At 54.3% G+C, this 26,262-nt stretch overlaps 1 protein-coding gene across 1 annotated transcript in view; it reads left to right on the forward strand.

Moving 5' to 3' along the window:
* Positions 1 to 947: 947 nt before the first annotated feature.
* TEX264 (testis expressed 264, ER-phagy receptor) overlaps positions 948 to 26,262 on the forward strand; it is a 39,416-nt gene continuing 14,101 nt past the window's right edge. Inside the window, exons 1-4 of the mRNA XM_059480122.1 lie at positions 948 to 1,035; positions 1,985 to 2,052; positions 3,183 to 3,474; positions 9,171 to 9,392. Of these exons, the coding sequence (XP_059336105.1) occupies positions 3,196 to 3,474; positions 9,171 to 9,392 (501 nt within the window). The 5' untranslated portion in view covers positions 948 to 1,035; positions 1,985 to 2,052; positions 3,183 to 3,195. The remainder of the gene's footprint in view (positions 1,036 to 1,984; positions 2,053 to 3,182; positions 3,475 to 9,170; positions 9,393 to 26,262) is intronic.

The raw sequence follows: 26,262 nt of genomic DNA on the forward strand, positions 1-26,262 counted from the left end.
AAAACCCCAACCCCAGTGAAGGGGGTTGGGATGCAGGGAAATGGATGTGAAACCACAACAGGAGAGGCCACAGCAAACTCCACTGCTCCTTGTTGCTGCATCTGGAGGTTGCTCATGGACCAACATAGAGCAAACTTGGAGGCTTGAAGGGGCTGAAGACAGTTCAGAGGTGTTAAGTTTGCTTCTGTGCCCTGCTGGTGCTCCCCTTGGTGGGCACTGCTGTCTGAGATGTCTGGCTGATTTTCCTTCCAGCTGGGCAGTGGGAAAACCCCAGCACAGGCAGAAGCCAAGATATTTCTGCCAGGTTGCAACAGCCCCAGCGATGGAACCTGCGAGCAGCTGCTGAAAACCCTCTCAGGGTTTGTTGGGAAGGGTTTGGGTGCTGCAGAGCAACTCTGCCTGCTGCCGGCCAGGCCAGGCCAGGCCAGGCCGTGTGCTCAGGGCCCTGACTCGGCTGCAGGCTCAGGGCCCCTGCTTGTCCAGTGCCCGAGGGAAGGAAGGAAGGGCCCGTTCACCGGGGGCTCCTCACTAGGCCTGGGGAGCCTGAGGCACGGCTCAGCCGGCAGGGACGAGCCGCGGGATGCCGCAGCCCCGGCAGGCTGCAGGACACGGCGTTCGTTGGCGATCAGCGGTGCCCTGCAGGGCGCACGGCTGAGAGGGGAGGGGAGAGGAGAGCCCTCCATCCACAGCCCTCCTGCTCGGCTCCCGGGCTGCAGGGCTGGGCAGCCGGGGAGACACTGGAGGGCTCGGTGAGCAGCCGGGAACTGTGAGGAGCCTCGGGGGGCTCGAACCCGTGGTCACGCTGAGGCCGGGCCGTGCCGCCGCCCGTCCGCCAGAGGGCGCACTCCCCGCGGGGCGGGCAAACCCTCGGGATGCCCCGCCCTCTCAGGAAGCCCCGCCCCTCCCGCTGGTACCGCGGCCGTACGCCCCGCCCATCCCGCCGGCCCCGCCCCCAGGCCCGGCGCGCAGCCGCCCCCTGGCGGCGGGGCGGGGCGGCGCCGGGATCGCTCCGGGCCGGCCGCGCCGGGAGCCCCGGTGAGAGCGCGGGGGGTGCCCGGGGACCCCGCCCGGCACCGCGGCGGGGGCGGCTCTGCGGGGATCCGCGGGGCCCGGCGGGCAGCGCCGCGCCGATCCGGTCCGGTCCCCCCAGGCTGCGGCCTGCTTGGAGCCGGAGGGCGCCGGCCGGGTCCCGCAGCGCTCCGGCGGTGGGCGCGCCCGTGGCGGGGGCTGCACCGGTGCCGGTGCGAGGGACGCTGCCTGCGGGCAGGCGGGGCCCAGGGCTGCGGCTCCCGGCAGGCAGGCCGGACTGCGGGGCCGCTCGGGGCAGACCCCCAGCCTCGGCCGGGCACGGGCACCGGGAGGGTCGGCATCCAGGGCCGAAAGGGGAGGTGACATCCCCGGCCCTTGAGGAGGGCTGGGGGAACCGGCAGTGCCTGCCAGTGCCGGCGGGGAACGAGCCACGGGAACCGGGAAGAACGGCCAAAAATACCCTGCTCTCCTCTGGGGCGGCTGCCATCAGGGCCCCGGGGCTGGGCGTGGGGCTGGCAGCTCGGGGGAATCACCGGGCCGTGATTGGAGTGCCGGCTCTGTGTTGGTTACCGGGAGCAGCGGAGGCGCTGCGGGAGCGGCTGTGTCCCTCCGGGAGCTCTCTGCTGCCAGGACACCCGGGAGCGGCTCCGGCCGAGGCTCCGGTGTCCCCGGGGGCAGCCGGGCTGGGGCACCCAACAGAGGCAGGACATCGTCCTCTTTCACCGTTCGTTCCCCGTTTCCACGTTTCTTGGTGCCCGTGCATTCAGCCGCAGAGTTTTGGGAAGAAACCTTGGCCTGCGTGCTTCTGCAGGAGCAGGTTCTCCTCGGGACACCCCTCCTGTGGGGAGCAGGTCGGAGGTGACCGGGCGCCTTTTGGCCGCTCTGCCGCTGCTGTGTTGCCTTTGGTCCCGTGAGTTTGAGAGGAAGCAATGATCCTTATTTTTTCCTGCTGCAGCGCTACAGATCCTGCACCCCAGTGGATCAGATGTCTTGAAGCGTTTCTGGGCTGAGCTGGTTTTTCAGGTGAGTGGGGTCATGGTGCGAGATGGTGCCTGGCCCAGGAGCGCGGCCCCAGTTTGGGCTCAGCAGGGTTTGGTTTTGCCGTGTATCTGCTTGCCGGGCCAAAGCAGAGCTGCCTGCGCTTCCTACCAGGATGTGGCTTTTCTCTTGTAAAGCTGAGTGAACAAGCAGCAGCCTCGGTGAACGACACTTTGTGGACGAAGTGTGTTTATAACACACAGAGGTAAAGGTGGATTGTTTACTTCAGCACTCACTCCCAAACCTGCCTTCTGTGAAAGTCCCAGGGGAGCATCGCAGCCGTTCCCTGTGTGACCAGAGCTGTGTCTCAAGGGAGTGTAAAACACAAACAACTCTTCTGGAACGGTTAGGGTTGCAACTCCCCAGAGTGGTTGCACTTGGTGGGTGAAAACAAGCAGGAGGCATTCACCAGGCTGCTGTGTCCCACAGTCAGCACAAGAGAAAATATGCCAAACAAAACAGGAAGCCTTTGTTGAAGTTATAAAAACTCTTCTAGTTTAAAAAAAGCCCTCTAAAAGAAATACCAGTAATTCATTGTACCTGAGTGTGTTGGAAATGCTTTTTCTAGCTGGGCTTTCAGCTTCCTCTGAGCCTCTCTGGGTGCTTGAATCTGGACATTTGGATCATGGCAGGAAGGTCTGGGCTTCTGGATGTATTGACAAAGGGGCTGCCCTGCTTGGAGTGGGCCTGGTACCCATAAATGATAAATTATTTTATTATGGTTCCCTGATCCTTAGCCCAGTGCTGTGTATGTGTTATCTGTTGTATGATGCAGGCTTCCAGGGTGGTTTTTTAGTTTCTCCTGGATACAAAACTGGATTTGAACAGTTTTGAGGAGCTGGAGATGATGCCTCTCTGTCCTCCCTTCCAAACCACCTCATTCCCAAGTGGCACTGAAGCAATATAATTTGTACCTGGTGACCAATTGGAGCAGGCTGATGCAATGTAGCACTAATATACAGCAGGCTTCTGGAGGACTTCCACTCTTTTAAGCTTCACGCATAAGAACAACTGCAAGAGAGTGCATTTTGCTGCAAATAAATAATTTTAGAAAGCAATTCTTTGCCCAAGTGGTAGCTTGACTGCCCTTCTTTTTTCCTTTGCTCTTGCTGCAGTGCCAGAGGAGCCATGGTGCACCAGGTGTCCATCATGACCGACTGGGTGCTGCTGGGGCTGATCGCGGCGCTGGTTGTGCTGCTGCTGCTCACTGTCTTCGGCTTTGTCGTCTACTCGGGGCTCTTCACCGAGGTGGTTGTGAGTGCTGGCTCCCCCCCTGTGGGCAGCATGACTCTGGCCTACAAGTTCAGGGTGGGCCCCTATGGAGAGTCCGGGCAGCTCTTCACGGACGGCTGCAGCATCTCCTCGAAGCTCTGCTCCATCGGGGTCTACTATGACAACCCTCACACGGTAAGGTGTGCCCAGCATGCTCTCATGGCTCCCAGCTTGGGATGCTCCCTAAATGTGCTTCAGGCATGTGCAGCTCATCCTCTGTAGGTGAGCACTGGGGTTCACATGGTCTCCCAGATCTACAGAGCACCCTGTGTGGGGAAAAGCACCTGAAATTTGCATCAGGATTTGCATAATCCTGATTGAAAGGCATTGGGTGAGCAAAGCTTGGTATCTTCTGATACCCTGTTCAGCAGAGGCTATCAGCAGGATAACAGAGCTGATTATGGAACAGAAACCAGTGTTCACGACCCCAAGGTGAGGCATTCCTTGGCATGTTCCTTGGAAGTGCAGCCAAGGCTCCTTCTGGACTTGCAGCTCTGTGGTTGAAAGCAGATGGTCGCTTCTCAAAGGCTCGGTCTGTTCTCACCCATACTTCTTCTCTCGTTTCTAGTGTTCTCATGTGTTTCTGAGCTTCCCTGTAGTTCTTCCATCCCCTGAGAGTTCTTATTGAAAGCTCAGGTGCTGCGTGCTGAGGGCTCCTGTCTGATGAAACAGTTGTTCCGTGATGCTCCTGGGCTGAGGCAGCCACCAGAAAGCACCCTGCCTGGTGGCTGCCAGCCAGAGCCCAGTACTCCATGGGAACAGTTAAAGACAAGGAACAAACAAAAGTGCATCAGAACTTGCTGGGGGGGTGGAACCTGGCTGCTGATGCTGAATGACTCTGGGGTTTTCAAATAATGGCATGTGGGCATTTGTCTGGGGCAGACAGCCTGGCTCCCTGGTAATTCTGCAGTAGCTCGTGTGACCGTGGAGGAATCCGTGGGGAGGAGGGACAAAAGAGTGGCCAGCAGCTGTGCATGTGTGCTTGGGCTCATGTGCTGGGGGCTGATGCAGGGCACAGGGCTTGGGCTGATAGCTCTCACCCAGTGCTTCTGCTCTGGGGGTGTCTGTCCTGTTTTAGAAACTTTGTTTTGTTGCTTGCAAGATGGTTCTCCCAAGGATTGGACCTGCTTTGAGGGAAGAACTTGTCCATGAAAACACAGTCCTGAGTGAGCTGTGACAGGAGGATATTGGAGGTGAGAAAGCACTGAGCTTGGCTGTGCACAGAGGAGCCTGCTGTGTCCAGCCTCCTTGTGTCCTGTGGTGCCCTGACAGGGAGGCAGAGAAGACACCATGGTGCCTCTTCCTGGCCTGGGAAGGATGATGGCAAGGATGACTTCTTAGGATGAGCTGAGCAGAGGCAGGGTTTGGCTAGACGTGCTTGGACGCTTTTGTCTGGAGGAATTGTCAGGTTTGGAGCTGGAGCCATGGTGCCCATGTGGTCAGAGTGGCCATTTCATTGCCACTGATTTGTCTCCTTGTGTTGAGGGTCTCACCTGGAGCTGAGAACTCTGATGGTGCTGCTTGTTCTGCCGTGGTCTCTGGGCACAGAGCATGCAGTCAGTGCTGTGGGAAGGGCTCAGTGTCCATTCCCAGTGCTGTCCTGCTCCAGGGATATGATGTGCACATGCCTGTGGTTGCCCTGCAGCCTTTCAGCTGACATTGTATCAAGGGCCTTGGCTCTTTGTTTGCTAAAGCCTGGGCCAGTAAAAGCCTGTTCTGTACTGGCTCATGGATACTGATAAGAGTATTTGTGCTAACTCCTGCCCTGGCTGGCACAGGGAATGCTTTCTTTCACTGCTAGCACCAGGTGAGGCTAGGAAGGAGTGACTCTGACCCGACCCTGAAAATTTGGGCTGTCAATGCATAGTCAAACTGCCTCCCCTTCCAGCTCTTGTCTTTTTTTCTCCTGTTCCTGCACCTGCTGCATCTCTGCTTTTACCCTGTGGCTGGAGAAGGCACTGGGGCTGCAGGCCTTCTCTCTGGTGGCCATCCAGGGCTTTGGAAGCCAACTGTTGCTCCTTGTGCAAGAGTCTAACCTGCCCTCCAGGGCTTGGCACGCAGCCCCACGGACCTTGCCCTTCTCTGTACCAGCGTCCTTTGCTCATGGCACTGAGCAGGTGACACTGGCCTGAGCCTCCTGTCCCTGTAGCCACTGTGGTGGCTGGGGCACAGGGGGGCTGTGCAGGATACAGCTGCAGTGCCTGCAGCTCTGCATAGTGACAGGAGCCTTGCCTGCCATCCATGAGCACAGTGGTGAGCACAGTGCTGGAGCAGCTGGGGTGCTGGTGGGACCTTCCACGTGCTGATCTTTGTCTCCCCACAGAGATCCACATCTCACCCACAAGCAGGTCAGGCCAGGCGGGGTGCTGGGAGTGAGAATGTGTTTGGGCAGGTGGTTCTCTTGCCTCTGGGCAGGTGAAGAAAGGGCCAGCTGTGGCTTGGTCTCTTGGGTGGAGACTGCAGTGCTCGTACCTGATGTGCTGCTCAGGTGCAGACACCCCAGTGTCCCATGGGGCTCCCTGTGTGCTCCTATCCACTGAGCCATGATGGCCTGGGAGATGCTGTGCACTGCTGGCTCCTCATTCCTGGAGGTTCCACAGGGTGGGATTGCTCACCCAGGCTGCCTTTCCCCTGGGAGGAAGAGATTATTTCCTCCTCTTCCTCCTCATTCTCAGTGCTCTGCTGACCTCGGTGAAGCACCCTCTGGCAGAGCTGGCCCGCCCAGAGCTGGCCACTTGCCACAGATGTTGACTTGTCTCTAAAAATAGACCTTTGTCATCAGGCAGCAGAAGGTGCTGGCTGAGTCCTGAGTCCTGTGGTGTCGGGGGTGGAGCCCTGGGGGTCTCTGGCCAGACATCCACCCCAGCCATGGCTCATGGGGGATTTGATGCCCCCAGCACTGGGAAGGAAGGGGCTGGTGGCCAGCAAGTGGCAATTACTGTGCTGGTTGATTCGTGGTCACAGGAAGCTCTGGCTAGGAGAAAGGGTGGGAATGCTGAGCTGGAGAGCAGCAGCAGTATGCTGCTCTTGGCTGGGAGTGGGGCTGGGGGGAGCCCCATGGCCTGGAGCATGTGGGCTGCCTCAGGGTCATGCCTGTCCTCAGGGCAGCCACTGCCACCAGCGTCCCTGGGGCTCCCTGCTGACTCCTGCCTCTCCCAGCATTCACACAAGGATGCTCCCCGAGTGCTGCCAGAACCCTGCCAGCCATGTTTATGTGTTAATGGACGAGATTAATATTAATTTAATCTTCTTTTTTTTTTTTTTCTTTTTCCTTTTTATTTAATATTTAGCAGCCCAGAGGACTTGTCCCTCCTTTTCCCACCTCTGTCAGGAACAAAAATAACTCCTCAGCAAGGAGTGGATGTGGTGGGTGGGTTTGTGCTCAGCTCCAGCCAAGCTCCTGCTCACATACAGCTGTGGGCACATGCCAGGGACTTTTCCTGCAGTCCATGTGCTCAGCCACAAGCCCGTGCCCAAGTGTTGGATGGATAAGACCAAAATGCTCTGTGAATGCAGAAATAGGTTTTGTTCCAACTGGCAAAGCTGATGGATAGGTTAAGCAATAATTTCCAGAACTCCTCTGTCAGGATGCTTGGGGGACCAGAGGCTTTGATCAGCACCTGCCTACTGGAAAAGACAAATCTGTTAGGGAAAGGCTGGTTTTAAATGGAGCCTTTTCCTTTTCCTTTTTTCCTTTTCCTTTTTTTCCTTTTCCTTTTTTTCCTTTTCCTTTTTTTCCTTTTCCTTTTTTTCCTTTTCCTTTTTTTCCTTTTCCTTTTTTTCCTTTTCCTTTTTTTCCTTTTCCTTTTTTTCCTTTTCCTTTTTTTCCTTTTCCTTTTTTTCCTTTTCCTTTTTTTCCTTTTCCTTTTTTCCTTTTCCTTTTTTCCTTTTCCTTTTTTCCTTTTCCTTTTTTCCTTTTCCTTTTTTCCTTTTCCTTTTTCCTTTTCCTTTTTTCCTTTTCCTTTTTTTCCTTTTCCTTTTTTTCCTTTTTCTTTTTTCCTTTTTCTTTTTTCCTTTTCCTTTTTTTCCTTTTCCTTTTTTTCCTTTTCCTTTTTTCCTTTTCCTTTTTTTCCTTTTCCTTTTTTTTCCTTTTTTCCTTTTCCTTTCCCTTTTCCTTTCTGTTCCATTCCAAGAAGGCAAATCTGCCTTGTTGCTACCCTTGGAAAGATGTTTGTGGAGCTACATGCTGTGAAAAGGAAAGGTAGAAGGAGGAGGGAGGAAGCAAACATGCCTGGCCTAGCATTGCTGCCCACTCCAGCAGCTCTGGTCCCTCTGACGGTTGCTCCAGGGGTGGGATTGAGCTGTTTTTGCTCAGGACATAAATGGAGATTGAATGTTTAAAGGAATTTAATCTAGATTTCCATATCTCCTAGTTTCATCTGGCTCTTTTCCCAGGGATGCCATTTATGGCTGCCTCTTGCTGTCTTTGGGGTGGATCTGCTTCTGCTTCCCTGCCCGGAGCAGTGATGGATGCTGGGCACAGCCCTGATGCAGCTCCCTCTTGCAGCACGGGAGGGCAAGAGCGAGCCGTGAGACTGTCCCCAGCCTGGTGGATGCTGCTCCGCAGGCTGCTCTCCTCCCTGCACTCACATCTGCTCGTGTTCCCTCTGGAATGCTCCTGCCCTGCGACATCAGAAGGTGTTTAGGGGAAAGGCAGGGCAGGGAGTGCAGAGAGGGTGGTTGCACTGCAGGAGGAAGCTTTGGTGGGCTTTAGTACAGCAGAGTTAGGGATGGGATCAGGGAGCACAGATCCCCTTGTGGTGTTGCATGGGGATGAGAACCTGTAAAACACTGGCCTTGGTGCATCCTCTGTCTGCTTCACATCGTCCCTGTGGGAGTTTTGTCACACCTCTGTGGCCCTAGGTTATATCAGGGAAAGTGGCTGGGTTGTCCAGCCCCCTCCCACATTCCTGCCCAGGGCTGTGGGTAGGCTTGAACTCAAGTGGTGGGATTCTGTTGAAAACTAGAAATGAAAGTTGTGCATGGGTCAGCTTTGGTGTGGAGACTGCTGGAGTCCTGTGGGCCATCACTGTGCTGGTGGCAGGGCTTTGAGCACCCCCATTGCTGGGCTGCACCCCCTGTCTTAATGGGAGGCATCCTCAAATCTGTAATCATGCTCTAGGTTTCCTATGTTGTTGGGGTTCAGGATAGAAGTGAATATATTTCTCTTTGTGTTACTACAAACAGCTGGGTGACTGCATGCAGGTTTTACCTGCCTCAGTTTCCCCACCCCAAAACTGCCATACTGGGTGTGCCTGCCTTGGAAGGACCTGGGAGCCTCTGGATTTCTCTCCAGCTTAGTGCCTGTGGCCCATGGTGGTTGGTGGCATGTGCACATGGCTGCAGGGGACTTTCTCAAGAGTGGGATGGAGACAAACTTGGCAAGCTGTGATCACATCTTTAAGCCCCCTCCCTGAGCTGCAGGGGTGTCCTGCAGAAGGGGATGGCTGTGACAAGTTGTTGACAGAAAGGTGTCTGATGTGAGATCAGGAGAGACACTTCCTGCAGGGACTGTCACCTGGGACAGGTTTGAGTGAGCAGCTTGGTGGGGTTTAGCTCTTCTCTGCTGCAAGTCCATCTACACTCCAAGGAGAGAAGCAGCACCTTCCCCACTGGGCTGTGCATTTAGGCTGGGAGGGATGTAGATTATTTAGGCCTGGATCAGCCTGGGTTAGTTCTGGGCACCTGCTTTGGTGTGCCTGATTGCAGGGCACATTGCTTTTACTTGGTTTATGGTCATATCCTGCCTCCAACCTCAACAAGCTGAAGTTTTGGTCAGTTCCGAGCCTCTGTCTTCTGACACTGTCTGTCTGTCTGTCCCCTTCCATCAGGTGTCTCCAGAGAAGTGCCGCTTCGCCATTGGCCGCATCCTGAGCGAGGGGGACGCGAAGCCGTCGGAGGAGCAGATCAAACGGTTCCAGAAGTATGGCTTCAAGATCTTCAGCTTCCCTGCTCCCAGCCACGTGGTCATGGCCACCTTCCCCTTCACTACACCGTTGTCCATCCATCTGGCAGTCAACCGTGTCCACCCAGCCCTTGACACTTACATCAAGGTAAGCGAATGTGGCGTGAGGAGCGTTGCCGGTGTTCAGTGGGCTGTCAGAGGCTTCTCTTCCTGACAGCTGATGGGGCTGCTCTGACGTGCCATGTCTTGATATTTTCCCTTGGGCACTACCATCAAGATCTCCTCCTTTTGCAATCTGGCAGGTAGTTCCCCAGCAGGGATGTCCTTCCATTCGCTTGGTAGGCACAGGGGTGTCTTTTCTGCTGTTTCGTGTTTATGAGAAACAAGTTCTTGTCTAATAACTTGCTGTTTTTCTCCTTAACACAGAGATAAAAGCTGATTTTCCCCTTGAGTTTCTTTCTTGTTGTTAGGATCTGGCAGTTACGTGCCCTTCGGTGTAATGCTTCGTGCTATGGAGCTTCTGTTGTGAGTGCCAGCCTCACCAGTGGGGCAGCTTGTCTTCTTCAGGAACAGGAGGAAAAGTTAGAAACTTTCTGGCCTGTGGGCTTATGAAAACTTTCTTTCAAGCAGTACATTGAAATCTGTGGGCCTTGGCCCTGGCTGGGCAGCTGGCTGCTGTGGGCTGTGTTTGCCCTTGCCCTGAGTGGCCATCCCTGCTGCTTGTGGTCCTTTTGAAGCCAGCTCTGCTGCCTTGCTCTGGCTGCCAGCGCAGCTGGGGCAGGGGTGTTCCCAAGCAGCACATCTGCCACAGACACCTCCAGATGCAGGCTTTCCAGAGAGCATGGAAGGTCCTGGCTAGCTGAATGCTGGAGGGAAGGGACTGTCCTTCCCAGTGGGGGAGGATGCTGTGGAGGGGCCATGTCAGCCCTTGGCTTATCTGACTGTCGAGTTCTGACGCTTTGGTTTGTTCGTGTTGAAACACACTATTTATAAACTTGCTTTTCCTGGCGAAACTCCCAGCCTTGTGGGGGAACCGTGTGAATCCCTCCAGCCTGCGCTGTGCTGCAGCATGGCTGCCTGGGTGCCAATCCTGGAACTTCAGCTGGGGGCTCTCTGCCGACCCTCTTGTCCACCCCAGCCGCAGGGAGCTGCCCGCTGCTCCTGGGGGAACGTGCATTAGTGCTGGCAGCAGGTGACACTGCTGTTCCCCCCATTGTGGAAAGCAGAGCCCATCCCCTGTTCTCATGCTGTGTGTCTCCTGCTGGAGCTGTGCCCGTTTCTCTGTGGGGGCACCAGGCAGAGCTGCCAGCCCTGTGGCGGGCGTGCACGGAGGGGGCTGAGCGGGCGGGAGCGCTCGGAGACACCGGGCTGAGGCTGCCTGAGCTGGGGAAGGGCCCAGCAGCACATCTGTCACGGGGGAGATGGAGCTGTGAGAGTTCAAAAGGGAGCCACAGGCTGCTCTGGGAGCACCTGGCAGTGTGTCATGGGAGTGGTCCATTTCCATTTACAATAACTGAAATCATAGGGAAACAGACACCCACAGGCACTTGCAGAGGGAGGGGACACATTCTGATCTTGGCCCAGTCCCAGCAGCACGGGAGTCAGGGTGCCTGTGTCTGTCTGAATGTCCTGCAGCACAATGGGATCAGGACTGAGGATCAGGCCCCTGCCCATCTGGCACTGACCGTGGGGACACAGGCAGGAGGAGGGTGGGTTTGCTATGCCAGGAGGGGCAGAGGGCAGTGGGTGCTGCTGCTCCCTGCACACTGCACCCTGGGGATGCCCTGCCTTTCCCCAGTGTGGCACAGGGCACTCAGGAGACTGTTTGCAGCCCTGCCAGCAGCATCCCTGCCACTTCTCCCTCAGCCTGGACTGTCTGCACCCCTGGGGCTGTGCTGGCACTTCCTGGGATGGAGGGATGGGGAGGGAAGGGGGAAACTTTCATGGAAACAGGTGACCTGTGCCCGCTCAGTGGTGGGAATGGGGGTTGCCATGGAGACAGCTTCTCCAAATAGCATCCTTCATCCCACCCCCAGAGCCCAACTCCCTTAAGCAACCCGAGAGAGCAGCGAGACAGATTTGCTTTATTTATTTATTTATTTATTTATTTATTTATTTATTTATTTATTTCCTGTGTGCCTGCTTTGAGAAAGGTGCTGTTCATGAGAGCTGGGGGTCAGGCCTGCCAAGAGCAGGTCCCTCACAGCTCTCCCATCTCAGGAGGTTGGAAGGCAAAAGCCATGAGGCATGAAAGGGGACTCGGTGGCAGGGATGAAATGCTGGCTCCCATGGAGAGAGAGAATTAGCTGAAGTGGAGGGAGGATGACATGGCTGCTTAGTCCTAGAAAGAAGGTGTGGGAGAGCTGGGGATGGAGAGGGAGCTGAAGGAGGCAGGAAAAAAGTTGCAAGGTGGGGAGGGAGGGTGGAGAAAGCTTTGGAGATGCTGAAAATAGAGAAGAGGAATGGGAGGAGAAGGAGACTGGAGGGGGTTATGTTGGGCAAAGGAACTGAGGGTTTGGGGTCCAGCTTAGGGAACAGGGCAGTGAGAGCTGGGGGGGAACTCTGGGCCGGAGTTGAAAGAAGCCTTACCACAGATGGCACTCCAGCAGCCTTCCCATGGCATCTGTGGGGTTAACTTGGGGACATGCAGTCCCAAAGGCTGCTGGATGAGACCTCTGGCTCCTTCTGGGCTTGCTGCTGCTGTGCAGAAGTTACCAGGAGTGTTTGTGGCTCGTGTTTCCCAAGCAGTCAGGGTGCAGTGGTGCTGGCTTTTGGCAGTCTGAACTTTGTGTTTCCCAGTCTGCCATGGCTTTGGAGGGACAGGAAAAGTTAGAAACAAATTAATAACAGGAATTTAAAAAGAGCAGTAGGGTGACAGTCTCCTTTCATTAAGGGTGGGAAGGGAGATGAGCTGGCATGGAGCAGGAGGTCTCATGTGCAGGCTGTGCTTGCAGCCTGCATCTCTGCCCCCCTGACTCTTGTGAGCACAGGAGCTAGCATTTCTGTCAGACTTTATGTGCAGGCCTGGCTTTTGGGAGCTGTGGGGAAATGGTTGCAGCCATCCTTTGCAGGTAAGAGGACATCCTTCCCCTCAATGGCAGGCTGGCAGTGAGTTACTGGCTAGAATTGCCTTCTGAGGAACCCAGGAGGGGCTGCTGGCTCATTACTGTGAACATGGGTTATTTAAGGCATAGGCTGGGGTTATTTAGTGTCCCTTAAAAGCATTTCCTCCCTAATAACCTCTGATGTTGCTTCTCTCTGCCTCCAGGCAGGTATGCCCTGCTTTCCTGGGATGTGCACTCCTGGCCCACACCACAGCTGCCTGTCAAACCAGGTACTCCCAGCTCCTGGGAGCAAAGGAGAAAGCTCTTCTCTGGTGGGGACCCTTTCTGACAGCTCTGGGAGCAGCTTATTCCCCTGCAACCTCCTGCCATTTCAAGGAGTGTTTCTTCTGCTTTAGCTATAATGAGCTCTCTGTGGTGGGCTGTGTGTCCCTGCATCTCTCTGCATCCATTCTGGCACCTGCTGGGCCCTCCTGGCTGTTGGTCTCCTCTGGCATAGAGAGGTGGCTAATTGCATCCCAGGCAGAGCTGGCAGGTGTCTTTCACTACAGCCCTAGAAGTGCCTGCCTCAACATGGTTTCTTTTTGTGATTTTTTTGGGGTCAGTTTTGTGATCTTCAGCCAAGGCAGATGTGGAAGTGGATGCCAGTATCATTCTGACTGCTTTGCACCCTCCAGAGCACCAGCTGACTGACCTCAAACTCTGACTGCCTAACTTGGAAAACTGGGGTTTTATCTCTTTGGATGGTCTTTTAAAGGTATCCTCCAAGTTCAGCTAAACTCCCAGCTTTTTTCCTTCCCCTGGTCTCTGTAATCACAAGTTTCCCACTTCCATGGGCTTGTGAATCACTCCTTTACAAAGCAGATCTCAGGCAAGAATGGCTGGCATGGACTCTGTGATGCCAGGAGATCTTTGGGAACTGTCAGGTTGGCTCCTGCCTGACAGAGGCTGTCGTGTTCCTTCACACCTCAGCTCCCCATGAAAGGAGCTCCACAAGGTGCTGGAAAGATGTGGCTTGTTCCTGTTTACAGCCAGGGAAATGTGTTATTCCTTGGACCATCAGCTTGGAGGAAGCTTTTGTCCCCTTGTCAGCTATGGCAGTTTAGGATGTGGTCAGCTCTTACCTTTCTCTTTGCTAAGCTAAATACAAAAACCTTTTCAAGTGCCCACATTTTCCAATGTTTTCCATATTTTCTGACCTTAATTTCCAGTTTCTTTTTTGGACCTATTTTGAGCTTAAAAAGTTCTGTGACTTGTCTGTAGCTCAGGCAGATGCTTTTATTTCAGCAATGGTCATATTGCTGTAGCACATGAATCTGTGGTGGAGACCTTGTCCCCTGCCACAGACCCCCAGTCCTGGGTTTGATCTGAGCCAGCTAATAGCAACCTCAGACACGTGCCTCTGCCCTTTGATGGAGTTGTGGTTCCTCAGTTAAAGATGGGAAATGATGCCAAGCCCTGCATCTCCTCTGAGCTGGATTGAATGGCGCAAATGCTGGTTTGTTTATCAGTCAAGCCCTCCCTCCCCACTAAAACAAATCCTGTTTGCCAACAGGATCTGACAGCTGTAAACAAGTATTGGTTGGCATTAATTATGCTGATCTCCTTTGCTTCCTGGTGATCTGGCCCAGTTGCAGCCATCCATGTATTTTGTCTTGGCTGGCTTTGCCTGGGCAGTCTGTGCTTGTTCAAGTCAGTTATTTACCCATTGAATGTTGGCAGGTACAGGCTGCTGTCTCTCCTGGGACTTTTTAGCATCTCCAGCTGGCCAGAGATGACCCTTTGACATGTGGACAGCTTGTCAGCAGGGAGTTCAGCATGTTGAAATGTGTGTTATCTGGGCCTGCGAGCCATGTGTTTTATCTTGTCATGGAAGAACAAACATTTCACCCACATCCTCTGCCCATGTCGTCTGACTCTGTCCTAATTTCAGTGCAGAAATATTCAGTGAACACTCCTCCCTTCTCACTGGTGCTGCTGAGGTTTCCCCTGGCTGACCTATCCAGGGTCTGTGCCATCCTTCAGACACTTCTCCCCTACCTAGTGCCCCAAACAGCTCCAGAACATGGATACCTCTGTCTGGGGGGAGTGGGAGCTTAAATGATCCTTTATGGCAGCTGAGCCTCAGCACCCTTGTGAGGCTGCACCTCATCTTTCCCCTCTGGCTCCCCTGACCACGCTGCTGAGCTTGCTGCCTTTGCTCAGATCTGTTGAAAATCCTTTTCTCCCAGCAGTTTTAAATGAAGGTCTGTGGAGCTGTGTTCCCATCCCAGGTGGTCTGTGCTTTAAAGGCCATCCTTTTGCTTGGCAGTGTTGGGAGGCTGGGATTGGGGGTTGGGAGCTGATAAAACATTTACAAAAAGGACTCAATTATTGGGATGTTTTTCCACTTAAATTCTTTCTCCTGGATGATTTAGTTTATTTATTCCGGGCTCTGTGCATGAAGCATTTTTAAATGCCAGCTTGTCGTGTGTGAGCAGCTCAGGCTTCAGTCTGCACGTGCGTGAGAGCTGATCGCAGTGGCAGCTTCAGCCAATCAACTGCTGCCTGAATTTTCCTCCAGAGGTCCAGGAATTACTAACAGATGCTCAGTCCTGTGTTCTTGGACCACAGCTTCATTTGTCCTTGTGAGCTCCTTGGCTCTCCTGCAAGCCCTGGGGACCAGAGGCTGAAGACTGCTGCCCAAGGTGGAGCCCTTGCTGAGCCAGGGCCACTCAAAGCCACATATCCACATCTCTAGAGAGAAGGAGGAGCAGGATACCTTTATCCAAACTTATCACCTATAACCTGGGGCTTTGCTGCCCTCAGTGTCTCATCATGTGGGTCTGGCAAGACTCATGCAGTTGATGTTCTTCTTCCTCTTTGCATCAATGGCTTACCCTGCAGAATATGCCAGTGAATTTCTGGGAAATGGAGCCCTGGATCTTTCTCCTGTCTTTTTCCCATGCCCCAGTGTGACTGTGGGAATTGATTAGCTTGAAGAGGGTGCTGGGGTTAGGGGTCGTGGCACAGCTGCCTGGCTGGGTGGGATGACCCTCAGTTTAAGCCCATGTGCTCATGAGTGTAGGTCTTCAGGGTTCCCCAGGAAACAGGAGGTTACCTGACACTGCTGGGAAATGATCCTCACACATCAAATAATAACAGGGGAAAAATCCTAGAGAGTCATAGAGGATTTGATGTGTCCATCTTCTGTTGATGTCAGGGACGAGACCAGAGCTGACAGTGTGACAGGCTGCTTGGCTGTGGGCTGTTATATATTTGGAGTAAGGATAGAGGCTCCAGGGAAAGTGTTTTGGGAGCCCTTGCATGGTCCCAAGCTGGGCTGTAGGTCATGTCACATGTGGCTTGTGCACTATTCGTGGACCCTTCTTGGCTGATGTTGAGGACAAGGACCAGAGTGGCTTGTGCAGTGCTAGAAAGCACCCTTGGCTGGTGTGTGCTCTCTGCCAGGAGTAGTGAAGCTCTGGATCTCAGTCTGGGCAGGAGGAGCAGGAGAAGGGTGGGCACTGTGATGCTCCAGCCTGTCCCAAAGGTGACGTGCAGTGGCAGGGAGTGCAGAGGGACCTCGGGGTGTCTGTGCCTGTGCGGGCGCATTCATCTCTCGCTGACCTGCACTGACAGCTGGTTTTCAGTGGGCTCTCTGCAGCACAGCCTGCTCACTGCTGGTTGGCACCCCCCAGCTGGATGTCACATCACATCAGTTCTCACGTTCACAGCAGCTTTTAGTTATGAAATATTTTTTGCGACAAAACAAAACCACCCAAAGATGTTTCAGTCCCGCGAGCGTGGAGCGGGCAGGGCCCTCAGCGTGGAGCGGGCAGGGGAGGGCAGGATGCCCACGAGACCAGGCTGGGGGCTGAGCCAGGTGGAGGGGGTTTGGTGGGCAGGGTTGTGCAGTGCTTTGGAGCAGGTCTGTTTAACCTGTGTCTGCAGGGACTGCGCTCCTCCTGTGCAGCTAATGGAACATATGGGGCCCGGGGCTCTCCGTCACAGCTCCTGCCACCCGCAGCAGGCAGCCCCACTGTCCCTTCCCCAGAGGAATGTGGCAGCCCCAGGCCACTACTCATCTGCTGTCACCTTCTCCCTGGTCCTTGTGGGCAGGCTGTGAATTAACACTGACCACGCTTCATGTTCAGTGCTGCCTGTGCCAAGCACGTCGGTGTGCACCAGTCAGTGTGTGCTGGTTTCCCAGTCTGTGCTGGTGCCATTCCTGCTGCCTGTGCCTGCACACACCTTTCCTCCTGCAAGCAAACTGTGCAGCTTCTGTTTCAGCTCTGCTATTCGGCTCCTGCACGGGAGCAGGTGCAAACTGCAGCCCTGACAGCATTGCTGCTTTGAGCAGGAGAGGTTTGCTGACCAGTTTTGAGTTTTAGTAGTTAAAAAGGCTCCTCCCCTGCCTCTGCAGCTTGTGACATGTGTGAAATCTCCCAGGTTTTCCTCAACTTTTTACTGACTCTGTGCAAGAGTCTGTTCTAGCAGCAGACAGGGGAGTCCTGATTCTAGGGAAGCAGGGTGTGGGATGCACATGTGTGGGATGCATGCTCCTGCCACCGTGGCCTCCCAGTTCTAATTGATCACAAAATGGGAACAGACCAGGTTAGAAGGGGCTTGCAAAGAGAGTCTGGTACAGCCTTTTATAGGAAAGGGTGTGTGGTTATGTAGCACCCAATTGCACCTTGAAAGCCTCTGGCTATGGGGCCTCCACCACATTCCTGTGGAGGTTTCTCCAGCTGGCAGCTCAGCCCCAGATTGCTGCCACAGTGGGCACTTTCCTGTGACATCCAGCGTTTTGAGCCTATTGCTATCCCAGCTCCTTTTTCAGGAACATTTCCAAAGGCAGCTCCTGGGAGAAGAGTGAACTTCCAGTGCCTGCCCTCCCATGCATGCCAAACTGTGTGGGCATCCCTGATGCCTGGCAGCCAAAAGCCTGGACCCCTGTTGGCTGTCACTCAGTGGTCCTGTTTGGAGGCATTTTGGTCCCAGGAGGGAGTAGGAATCCACCTCACCTTCCCAAGCTGCTGCTTTGGAAAGTTGGGAGAGCAGCCTTGGAATGACTTGCTCAACCTTGCAAGATTCTCACAGAGATGAATCTTCTCAGACAAAAGATTTGCTTCCCCTTCTTTGCAGCGAGGATTAATGATCACGGGAGAAGCCGGGGATATTTCATACAGCTGTCCAAGGAAGAGAAAGAACTGAGATGGTTTGCCTTGGGCAAGGAGGGAGAGTAAAACACTACAGTGCTTTTCTGTCAGATCTCTTTATCGACTTGATCTGTACGTGTGCTCTCCCCAGATGTATTTATAGAGAATCCCAGAGGATGCAATCGGTTTGAAAGGTTTTCTTTGTCAGGCATTGGAGACGTGTCCAGCTCTTTCCAGCAGCCACAGTGTCCTGAACCTTGGGGTCTTCCCTTCTGGACAGCTAGTCAATTAATTCAAGGATGAGATTGATTTGCCTCTCTGCAATTATTTTATCTGAGTCCTAATGAGTTTTGTCTGGACAGGTTCTTCCCCATAGCCCTCTGAGCCAGACCTTGCCAGCTGTGCCAGGCTTAAGAAATAGGAAAATGAACCCGATCAAATGAGAAACAGCTTCACAGAAATATTGCTCTTTTCCAACAAATGCTGTTGGCCCAGTTTCCCTGGCTGTGAAGCTCCCACTTTGAAACCTGTGGAGCAGGCAGATAATACACTTGAAAGCAGTGGCATTTTTACCTCCAGAAAAGGGACCATTGTGCTATGACTAACTTGCACTTTTTCAATTCTAGTTAGGTATAAAACGGTAGGAAAGGCCCCGCTTTGGAGAGAGCAGGAGAGTGAAAACATTTCTCTTCTGCAGTGAGTCAAAATATGGATGGATGAGTCGCGAGGTTGGGTGGTGATCAGATCACAGGGATGAAAGAACAAAATCAGTTCTTCCTCCTCCTCCTGCCTAGAGCCTGTGTGCCATAGGCAAGGCACAGCTTTGGGGCTGCACCAGAGGCCGGGGCACCAGTGAGGTGGCAGAGCCCAGCTGCTTGCTCTGAAGCAAAGGGTCACACTGGGAGTCCCTCAGGGTCTCTTTGTTTGACAGGGAGATACACAGGAGATACACACACACACACAGAGCTCTGTCAGCTCTGCCTGCCTGCAGCAGCTGCTGCCCTGTGGATGCTGTTTGAATTGATGCTGCTGTGTGCTGGTGGCCCTGGGCAGAGGCAGCAGGCTGGAGGTGTCCAGAGTGGCCACTCCTCATGGCAGTGACAGGTGTGGAGTTCTGTGGAGCTGCTCACATCTTGGGGAGGCCTTCATGGGCTCAGGATGTGCTTTTCTCTCTCTGTGCTGTTGCCTGCTGGCTGTCACTCTGCCTGGACCCACAGGGCCTCAGGGCCTTTGGGGAGTGGATGCAGGGTATGGTTCAGTGCAGACCTACACACAGCCAGTATATCCCATCCTGCTTTGAGGAGCAAACTCCCACTGCCTGTTTATTGTCAGGACAACTTGGATTGTCCCAGTGGGCTGCCAAATCCTGGCCCTCTGAACTCCTCTGGATTTGCCAGGACTGGGTTCATCTTCATGGTATCCAGCTGCCTCAGCTGTTGAGGGCTCCAGAGCAGTTTGCAGACTGGTCTGTGAGCTCCTTGAAAGAGGAAGGTTGAGCTATGCTTAATTATTGCCTTGCAGGCTTTTGGAGAGTGCCTGTGAGCCCTCAGTCTAGAACTCCTTCTGTGTCTTTTCCAGCATGTGGCAGTTGATTTCAGCCTGTGCTTCAGCCACACCAGGGAAAATCAGAGCCTGTAATAGAAATGTTGACAGTTTCTAACTCCACCACTCATGCCCGGGGCTGGAAGGAATTACTCCAGATCAGAACTGCCCTGAGGCAGCTGATGGAGGTCTGCAGCATGGCAGGATGTCCAAGCTTCCTGAGCTACTTCCCCTGCTCCATTCCAAGTGAGCAACAAGTCATGGCAGCTCTCTTCACCTTCATGGCCCTTGTGCTGGGTGGGTCACCTGGCACCTCTCTGAGTGCATGGGAACAAGGAAAGGCATTTGTTCCCCTGCTGTCAGACCACAGTGGGCAGAGGGGCCAGTCTGCCTGGGGAGCACAAGCCAGTGCTTGTCCTCTGTCACCGTTGAGCTGATTTCTCTCAGGATCCAGTGCAGTGCCTGGTGTTGGTAAGAGATGGAAGGTGCCTGTTTACCCTCAAGAGTGATCAGCACCTGATAGTGCCTCTAGTCCACCCCATTTCTTTGTCCCCAGCCCACCCAACATTCACCTTTCTTGGGCTCCTCAGTGCTGTGGTGAGTGTGAGGAGGCAGAGGCTCACACCTGGCTTGAGCAGATGCATTTCTGCTGGGTTTGTCAGAGACAAGCTCTCTCTTAGGTAGAATGCCTCTGCCCTGCCAGGTCAGCTCGGCTGGGCGCATAATCCAAAAAAGAATGTGCTTCCAGTATGAAGGAGAGGAAGAAACCTTCCTAAGAGGGGAGATGATGATGGGAAGTCAGCTCTCCTGGGTACCAGAGAGAAACTAGTACTGATTTGGAGCAAAGGCTCAATACAGCTTTACGGACAGAATCAGCCTCCTCCCAGTGCCTCCCTCTGCACTGGGATGGCAAAAGAGAGATGCTGGGGCCATGAAATGGAGTTACTGATGAAGCTTGGAGTGTGCTTGTCTTCCAGGCCACTGACATCTGAATCTTGCACATGTATGTTTTGCATGGCTGCCTCCTCCTAAAGCTCAGCAAGGCTCTGCTGATCTGAGGCTGAGCTCCAAATTAAATGACACCAAACAGCATGGCTTTACATTTCAAAGGCTCAGAGCAGAAGGATGCCTGGGACTTGCTGTCGCTATGGAGTAATTGGAATTTTTTTTTTTTTTTGGCGGCTTGTACAATGACCACCGGGTGCTTGCTCCACAGACAGATGGTTTTACCTGCATCTTCTGCTAATGGGAGGAATTATAACAACCCTGCAGGGATGAAGAGGAGTGACAGAGCTCAGTACAGTGGAGACAGCAAGTTAGTAGCTACTCTGAGTCCCCGGCTCTGGCTGCTTATCACAGTGGTAACTTGTGGATGGGCACATTTGCATCACACAACCCCTGGAAATTTCTGCTTCTGTTCCCCCATTCCACACACCACCAACCAGAAAATCTCCTAGTACATTTTAAATTGCTACTGTGTCTCTTTCCCTTATCTTCACAGGGATGGACTCAGCAAAGGGGCTGCTTGAAGGTCAGAGGTGGAGGTCTAAGGCAGCTGGGAGAGTGGTTGGTCTGGGAGCCCCAGTCCCAGCACTGGGGGCTGTTGCCTTTCAAATGAAACCTGAAGGAGTGTCCTGGCCCTGGGGGAGGAAGAGAATGTGCCATGGCTGATCGCAGAGTGGCCCTGTCTGCAGCTGCCTGTTGGCTTCATTCAGCATTGCTGACAGGCTCTGTTCCCACTCTGTAGGGCTGCAACATAACAGCGCTCTGGGAGGGAAACAATGGCCTCATTCCCACTGTGGACACCTGCATTTTTTCCCTGCTCCTGGATGGCCAATTGCTGTCATTAACTCAGGGGTTTATTTCTGCCTGGAGCTGCTGGCAGGTCCTTGACATGCAGGAAGGTAGATATCTATCATCTGCTGGGGCCAGCTGCTCTGCTCTTCACGCTGTGCAGATTCACAGCTTGGGGTAAGGTCCTCCCAGTGATTCAGTAACCAGCCCGTGAGTTGGCAAAAGCTTATCAGGAGGTCAGTGTGGAGAAAGACTTGCTCAGGTACTTCTCAGTACAGGAATGAGCAAAGCAGAGTGGTGCTGTGGCTGCAGGAGCTGCCAGATGTTGTGGGCTCACAGTGGAGGAACACAGCCATCAGCTCCTCTCTGTTGTTGCATCTTCCTCCTCCTCTCTCACATGCATCTCTAGTGCCAAGTTCACTTGTCCTGCCCAGGTCCTGCCACCCCAAGAAGCCACTGCCTTCATCTCCCAGCAGTTGCCCTTCAAAGCTGTTTCTCCTGGTGGGAGCTACTTTGGGACCCATAGCATTGGCTCAGCTCTGGCTTTCTGCTGTGCCCTGAGGCACAGGACCAGTGTCCCGGGACAGAGCTGCCCAGGCAGAGCACACTGCCTGCCCATGGCAAGCTGTGGCTGCTTGGGGAAGGGCACAATGGGACAGAGGTGTAGATATGCTTCCCCAAAGGCCTCCCCATCCTCCAGGTACCCAGAGTGTGAGGAGAGGCATCAGCACTGGGAAGAGGAGGGATGTCCTCCAGGTCTCAGGGCACTAATGAGGATGTGGGGCAGCTCTGGTGGCTGCAGGTTTGGCTGCTGTGCTGCCATCAGTGGTGTTACACAGGGCTGTGTATGGTTTGGGCTACCTGAGAGGGCAGAACAGCGGTACAGATGGGCAGTTGGCTTCCCAGGATAGAAAGATCTGGAAAGCTGAGTGGTTTGATGCATCTCCAGAGCATTACCAGCTCATGGAGCACATCTGGGAACATATGGGATCATTGTGAAAGGACAGAGTCAGGCTGGGCTCTGTCCTTGCCTAACTGCTTTGATTTCTCCTCCTGATTGATCTGCACAGTCAAACTCACGATTCTCTGCTGGCAGAGGAGCAGTTGCCAGCCTGCAAAGGTCGCTGGCAGCAGCTGCTCCCCTCCCTCCCCTGCTGCCCGTGCTGCCGGCAGCGGAGCCCGGGCTGGAGGCGCTCAGCTTGTGTCCCTGCTGGCCCCGCAGCCGCTGCCTCCCTGCACTGTGCTGCTCAGCGGGTGCTCTGCTCTCCACACCAAGGTAATGAGCCCGCGGGACTGCACAGGGTCCCTGGTGAACCGAGGAGGAGGTGAAAGCTGCAGAGGAAAGGCAGCCTCACCTCGCCTTGCCTTGCCTTGCCTTGCCTTGCCTTGCCTTGCCTTGCCATGCCCGCTCGCAGAGGGGCCGATGGAGAAGGGCGGCCAGCACGTGTGGCCGCTGAAATGGCGTGTGTGGGGACACCTGGAGCTGCCCCTGGTGAATCTGCCTGGTACCGCTGGTTGGCCTCCCTCACACCCCCTGCTCCCCAGCTCGTCCCGCATTGCAGCAGCCTCAGCCCGCCCGGCCGTGTTCGCTCCGTGCCCGCCGGCTCTGTGGGTGCGCTGGGGATTTCCCCGGGCAATCGGTACCGCCCGCGGCTGCAGCGCTGAGGGCTCCGGGGGCTTCATTAGCCCAGCTCACCCGGGGATTGTCAGCACAGAATTGTCAGCGCACAGGAGCCCGCCGGAGTCGCTTTCGCTTTGCCCTTTGCCAGGTTTTTGGGGAAGAGAGGTGCAAGCTCTTGGATGTGGGGGTTTGAAGGTGGCTTTGCTGAAAGCCTGCAGGGAAATGCCTCTTGTTCATTTATAAACATTCAGGAAGGAACTTGTTCCAAGCCCTGGCTTGCATTTAAAACGTGGAGATAGCTGTCGCTGGGGCAAGGGAAGGAGGAGCAGGAGGGGCAGTGAGCCAAAGGTAACCGATGGCCCATGGGTGTCTGCCCTACAGAGAGCCTGGTTGGGATCCCTGTCACCCAAGACAAGCCTGTGAATGCAGGGTTTCCCTAATCCAGGGCTCAAACAATCTTTCTGCATAGTTGGCTGCACGTAACTGATAGCTTTGAAGATCCCTCTGTCCTGGAAACTTGCTTTCTGACATCACATTTGTCAATGTGTTGTAATTGAGATGTGCTTAGGGATGTTGTGATCAGCTTGCCTATTCCTCCTCAGCAAACCAGGCTGAAACCCACTTGATCTCTTCCTCTGGATCTTCTTGCCTTCCAAATGAGGCCAATAAGCCTGACAGTAAGTCCCTGTGGGTGGGGAGGGAGGACTATTTTGTCTGGGAATCAGGCAGTTGCATCGTGGCTTTGCCCTGGGCTGCTGGTGGCTTTATCTGTGCAAGTTCAACAAGGTTAAGTTCTTCAGCTTCCCTTTTTGGCTTTCTCAGCTGTGAAGGGATGGTGTGAGGCTGAGCTTAGCTCATCGTGAAATATATTCCATGAAGCCTGGGAGCTGGGGGCGTTGCAGAAAGACAAGGTTGTTCAAGGAGGTAGGAAGGGACAGGGAGGGTATTTATTCCACTCGACCATTTTCCTCCTGGGGCCATTGGTGTGGCACCAGAGTTTGTCCTGGTGATTGAGGCTGTGGAAGAGCAGCTAGAGATGCCTGCAATCCAAAGAGTAAAGGGTTGAGGTTTGGAAGGGGCAGCTCAGAGCTTGTCTCAGGAGACTGAGAGCCCCCATGTGCTGTGGGCACCAGGCACTGCTGCTCCTGCTCCATGGCTGTTGCTTTGGCTTTGCTGCAACAGGATTTCATGGCAGGACTTGTTGCAGGTGAGGACATGTGTGAGAAGGCTGTGAACCACAAACCTCCAGCCTCTCTGGACATTCTTGTTGCAGAAGGACAAGTACTCAAGTGAATGGTGGCCCAGGGGAGCAAGCTATCAAGGTGGGTTGGGAATGTCCACCTGGATGAGGAGCTCTCCAAGCTATCCATGCAAGAAGATCTGTCACCACAAGAGTCTCATGGCAGGGTGAAGCAGGTCACTCTAGATTAGGATTTACTCTCCCTGTGAGGAACATGACAAAGACAGAAGTTTTGGAGAGGCTCTTTTTACCTGTGTGGTGTCCCATGCAGGGTGGGAGGCTGCAGAGGGCTGCCTGGCTGAAGCAGAACAACAGGAGATGATCTTGGATGATGATCCCTTTCCTGAAAGGCCCTGTCTTGACAGGAGACAGAGAAATTGCCACAGCTGCTGCTCCTGGCAGACTTGCCAAGGCAGCAGAGCAGGCAAAGCGATTTAGCATTGCTCCAGTCATCCGTGGTGGCAGAGATCATTGCATCAACCCCTTCAGCATTGTGATTAAAGCTGGAGAAGCATCCTGTGAGGGCTGGGAGGAGTGTGTTGGTCCCTGGAGATCCTCTCTCTGAAGCAGAGGCAGCCCTCTCCAGCCGTGGTCCTCCTCTCCCACAGTCTCATCCTCCTCCTTTCGTGTGCAGCTGTTGATCCATGTGCTCCCATAGTGATGGCGTTCCTAGGACCTGGGACAGGAACCCAGCACTGGTTCCTCAGGAGAGGAGAGATTATGTGGATTTACACAGATTCCTTGTCTTGTGATGAAAATCTGGTGTTTGAGCTTCAGGATGGTTAAAATCAAAGTCCCCTTCAGAGAGCTTGTGCGTGGCTGTGATGGGGAAGGAGGAGGAGAAGATGGGAGGTGGTGGGGTCGGGTAGGAGGAAGAGTGTGAGAATGTTATTATGGAGCTCTGGGAAGCTGGTGAGTACCATCTCCCCATCTGGTATTTTATCCATTGTGGGTACTGGAGCAAGGCAGAACTTGGGAAAGTGGAAAGCACTGAGTCTTTCGGAAAACTAACTTTTTTTAATGCAAAAGTTTCCTTTACTTCTGCAACTCTCTGCCTCAGGGCTAATTACCAACAAATAACCGTAACACCAGGGGGGACCCAAGCCCCATGAATTGTGTTTGTTTGCACCATCTGCTCTTTATTCTGCAGGTGACATTCCCATAGTTGGGGGCAGTACCATCCATCCCTGGAAGCACTCAGATTGATGTACCTGAATGTGTCTGCCCTGAATGGGCTGGCAGTTTGTCCAAGGCTTGTCCTGCCCCCACTGGGGGCTCTGACTGCCTCTGGCTACTTTCTGAGAGGTTTTATCTCGCTGGGACTTGCTACCTGGCTCATCTCTGAACATGATGGATGCCTCTTTCTGTGCTGCAGGATTTCTCTTGCAGCTCAATTGGGTGCTGGAAGAGGGAAAGATCCAGAGTGTGTCAGGGCCTCTAGTGAGGTAGGGCTGGAGCTTATTTCCTTTTGCTGGAGAATAGAATGGAATCTCCATCCCAGGGAGGAGAACAGTGTTCATGACTCTTGCAGTAGCTGCCAGCATGACCTGGGAGCCTGTGCCTGGTCCCTGCCAGCTGTCCCAGGGTGCTGGGATCTCCTGCACCCACCAACTGCCCCGGGCTCACTCCTTTAGCTCTCAGTTTGTCCGTGCCTGGCAGCTGCCACTCTGCAGGTGCTGCCTGGAGGAGCCCTGGGAGCAGCTGGGTGGCTGGGCCTGGGAAGCGCGGGCGGGCAAGGTGTAAATTGCATGGCGGGCTGCCTTCACTGAGGTGAAAATGAAAAACTCTCCCAAGCTATCAAGCCCAGTGTTTCACAGCTCCCACGGTCCAAATGCCCTCCCACTCCCTCTCACTGCTGCAGGGAGGATCTCGGGGGCTGGTTCTCTCCTGCCTGTCCTGGAGCCATGGCACTGCCACATCAGCAGGGCAGGGTGTCCTGGTGGCAGGCAGGATGGGGGGCCTGCCGTGGGAAGGGGGAAGTGTGCTGAGGGCAGGCAAGGATGCTGATGCTGTGGGAGGTGCTAATTGCCAGGCTCTGCATTCTGCTACCTGGAGGATTTGTTATCCTTTGGCGAGACTTTGTTTTCCGCTGCCGTAGTGCTGGTGGTGGCACCCGTTCTTCCTGCTGCCTGATGGAAACGGCCTTTTCCTGATTGCAATAATATCACCTTCTGTTTCTGAAACACCTCACAGCCCAGAGGATTTGAAAGTAAAGTGCACGTGCGTGGGAGCAGTCTCACCAGCCCTGAAGTGTGAGTTTCTCCAGGCTGGGAGGCAGCAGCTGTTCCCCAGCCCTTGGCAGCCTGGTGCTGCTGTGCCATGTGCTGGAGCTGGCTCTGGCCTGCCTGGCTCCATGTGCACCCTGCTGGAGCTGCAAGCTGAGATGTTGGGGTTTCCTTGATGTTTGAGGTATTATTGGTGTAAAGCATGTCTGCCTGCCTCTCCCTCCAGCAGTTTGCTTCTGCCCAGCCATCTCTGGGGCCAATGGCTCTGCCCCAGCCTCTGGCTGCCCTTCATTGAACAGCTCTGAGCACCCAGGCTTCATCCCTGTCTCCTGTTGGTAGGCTGTGGCCCAGCAGAGAGGACCAGAATCTGGGTTGGGTTTGGAAGGGACATTT

The sequence above is a fragment of the Ammospiza nelsoni genome, chromosome 11, assembly GCF_027579445.1.
Source record: "Ammospiza nelsoni isolate bAmmNel1 chromosome 11, bAmmNel1.pri, whole genome shotgun sequence".
In the NCBI taxonomy this organism is placed as follows: Eukaryota; Metazoa; Chordata; class Aves; order Passeriformes; family Passerellidae; genus Ammospiza; species Ammospiza nelsoni.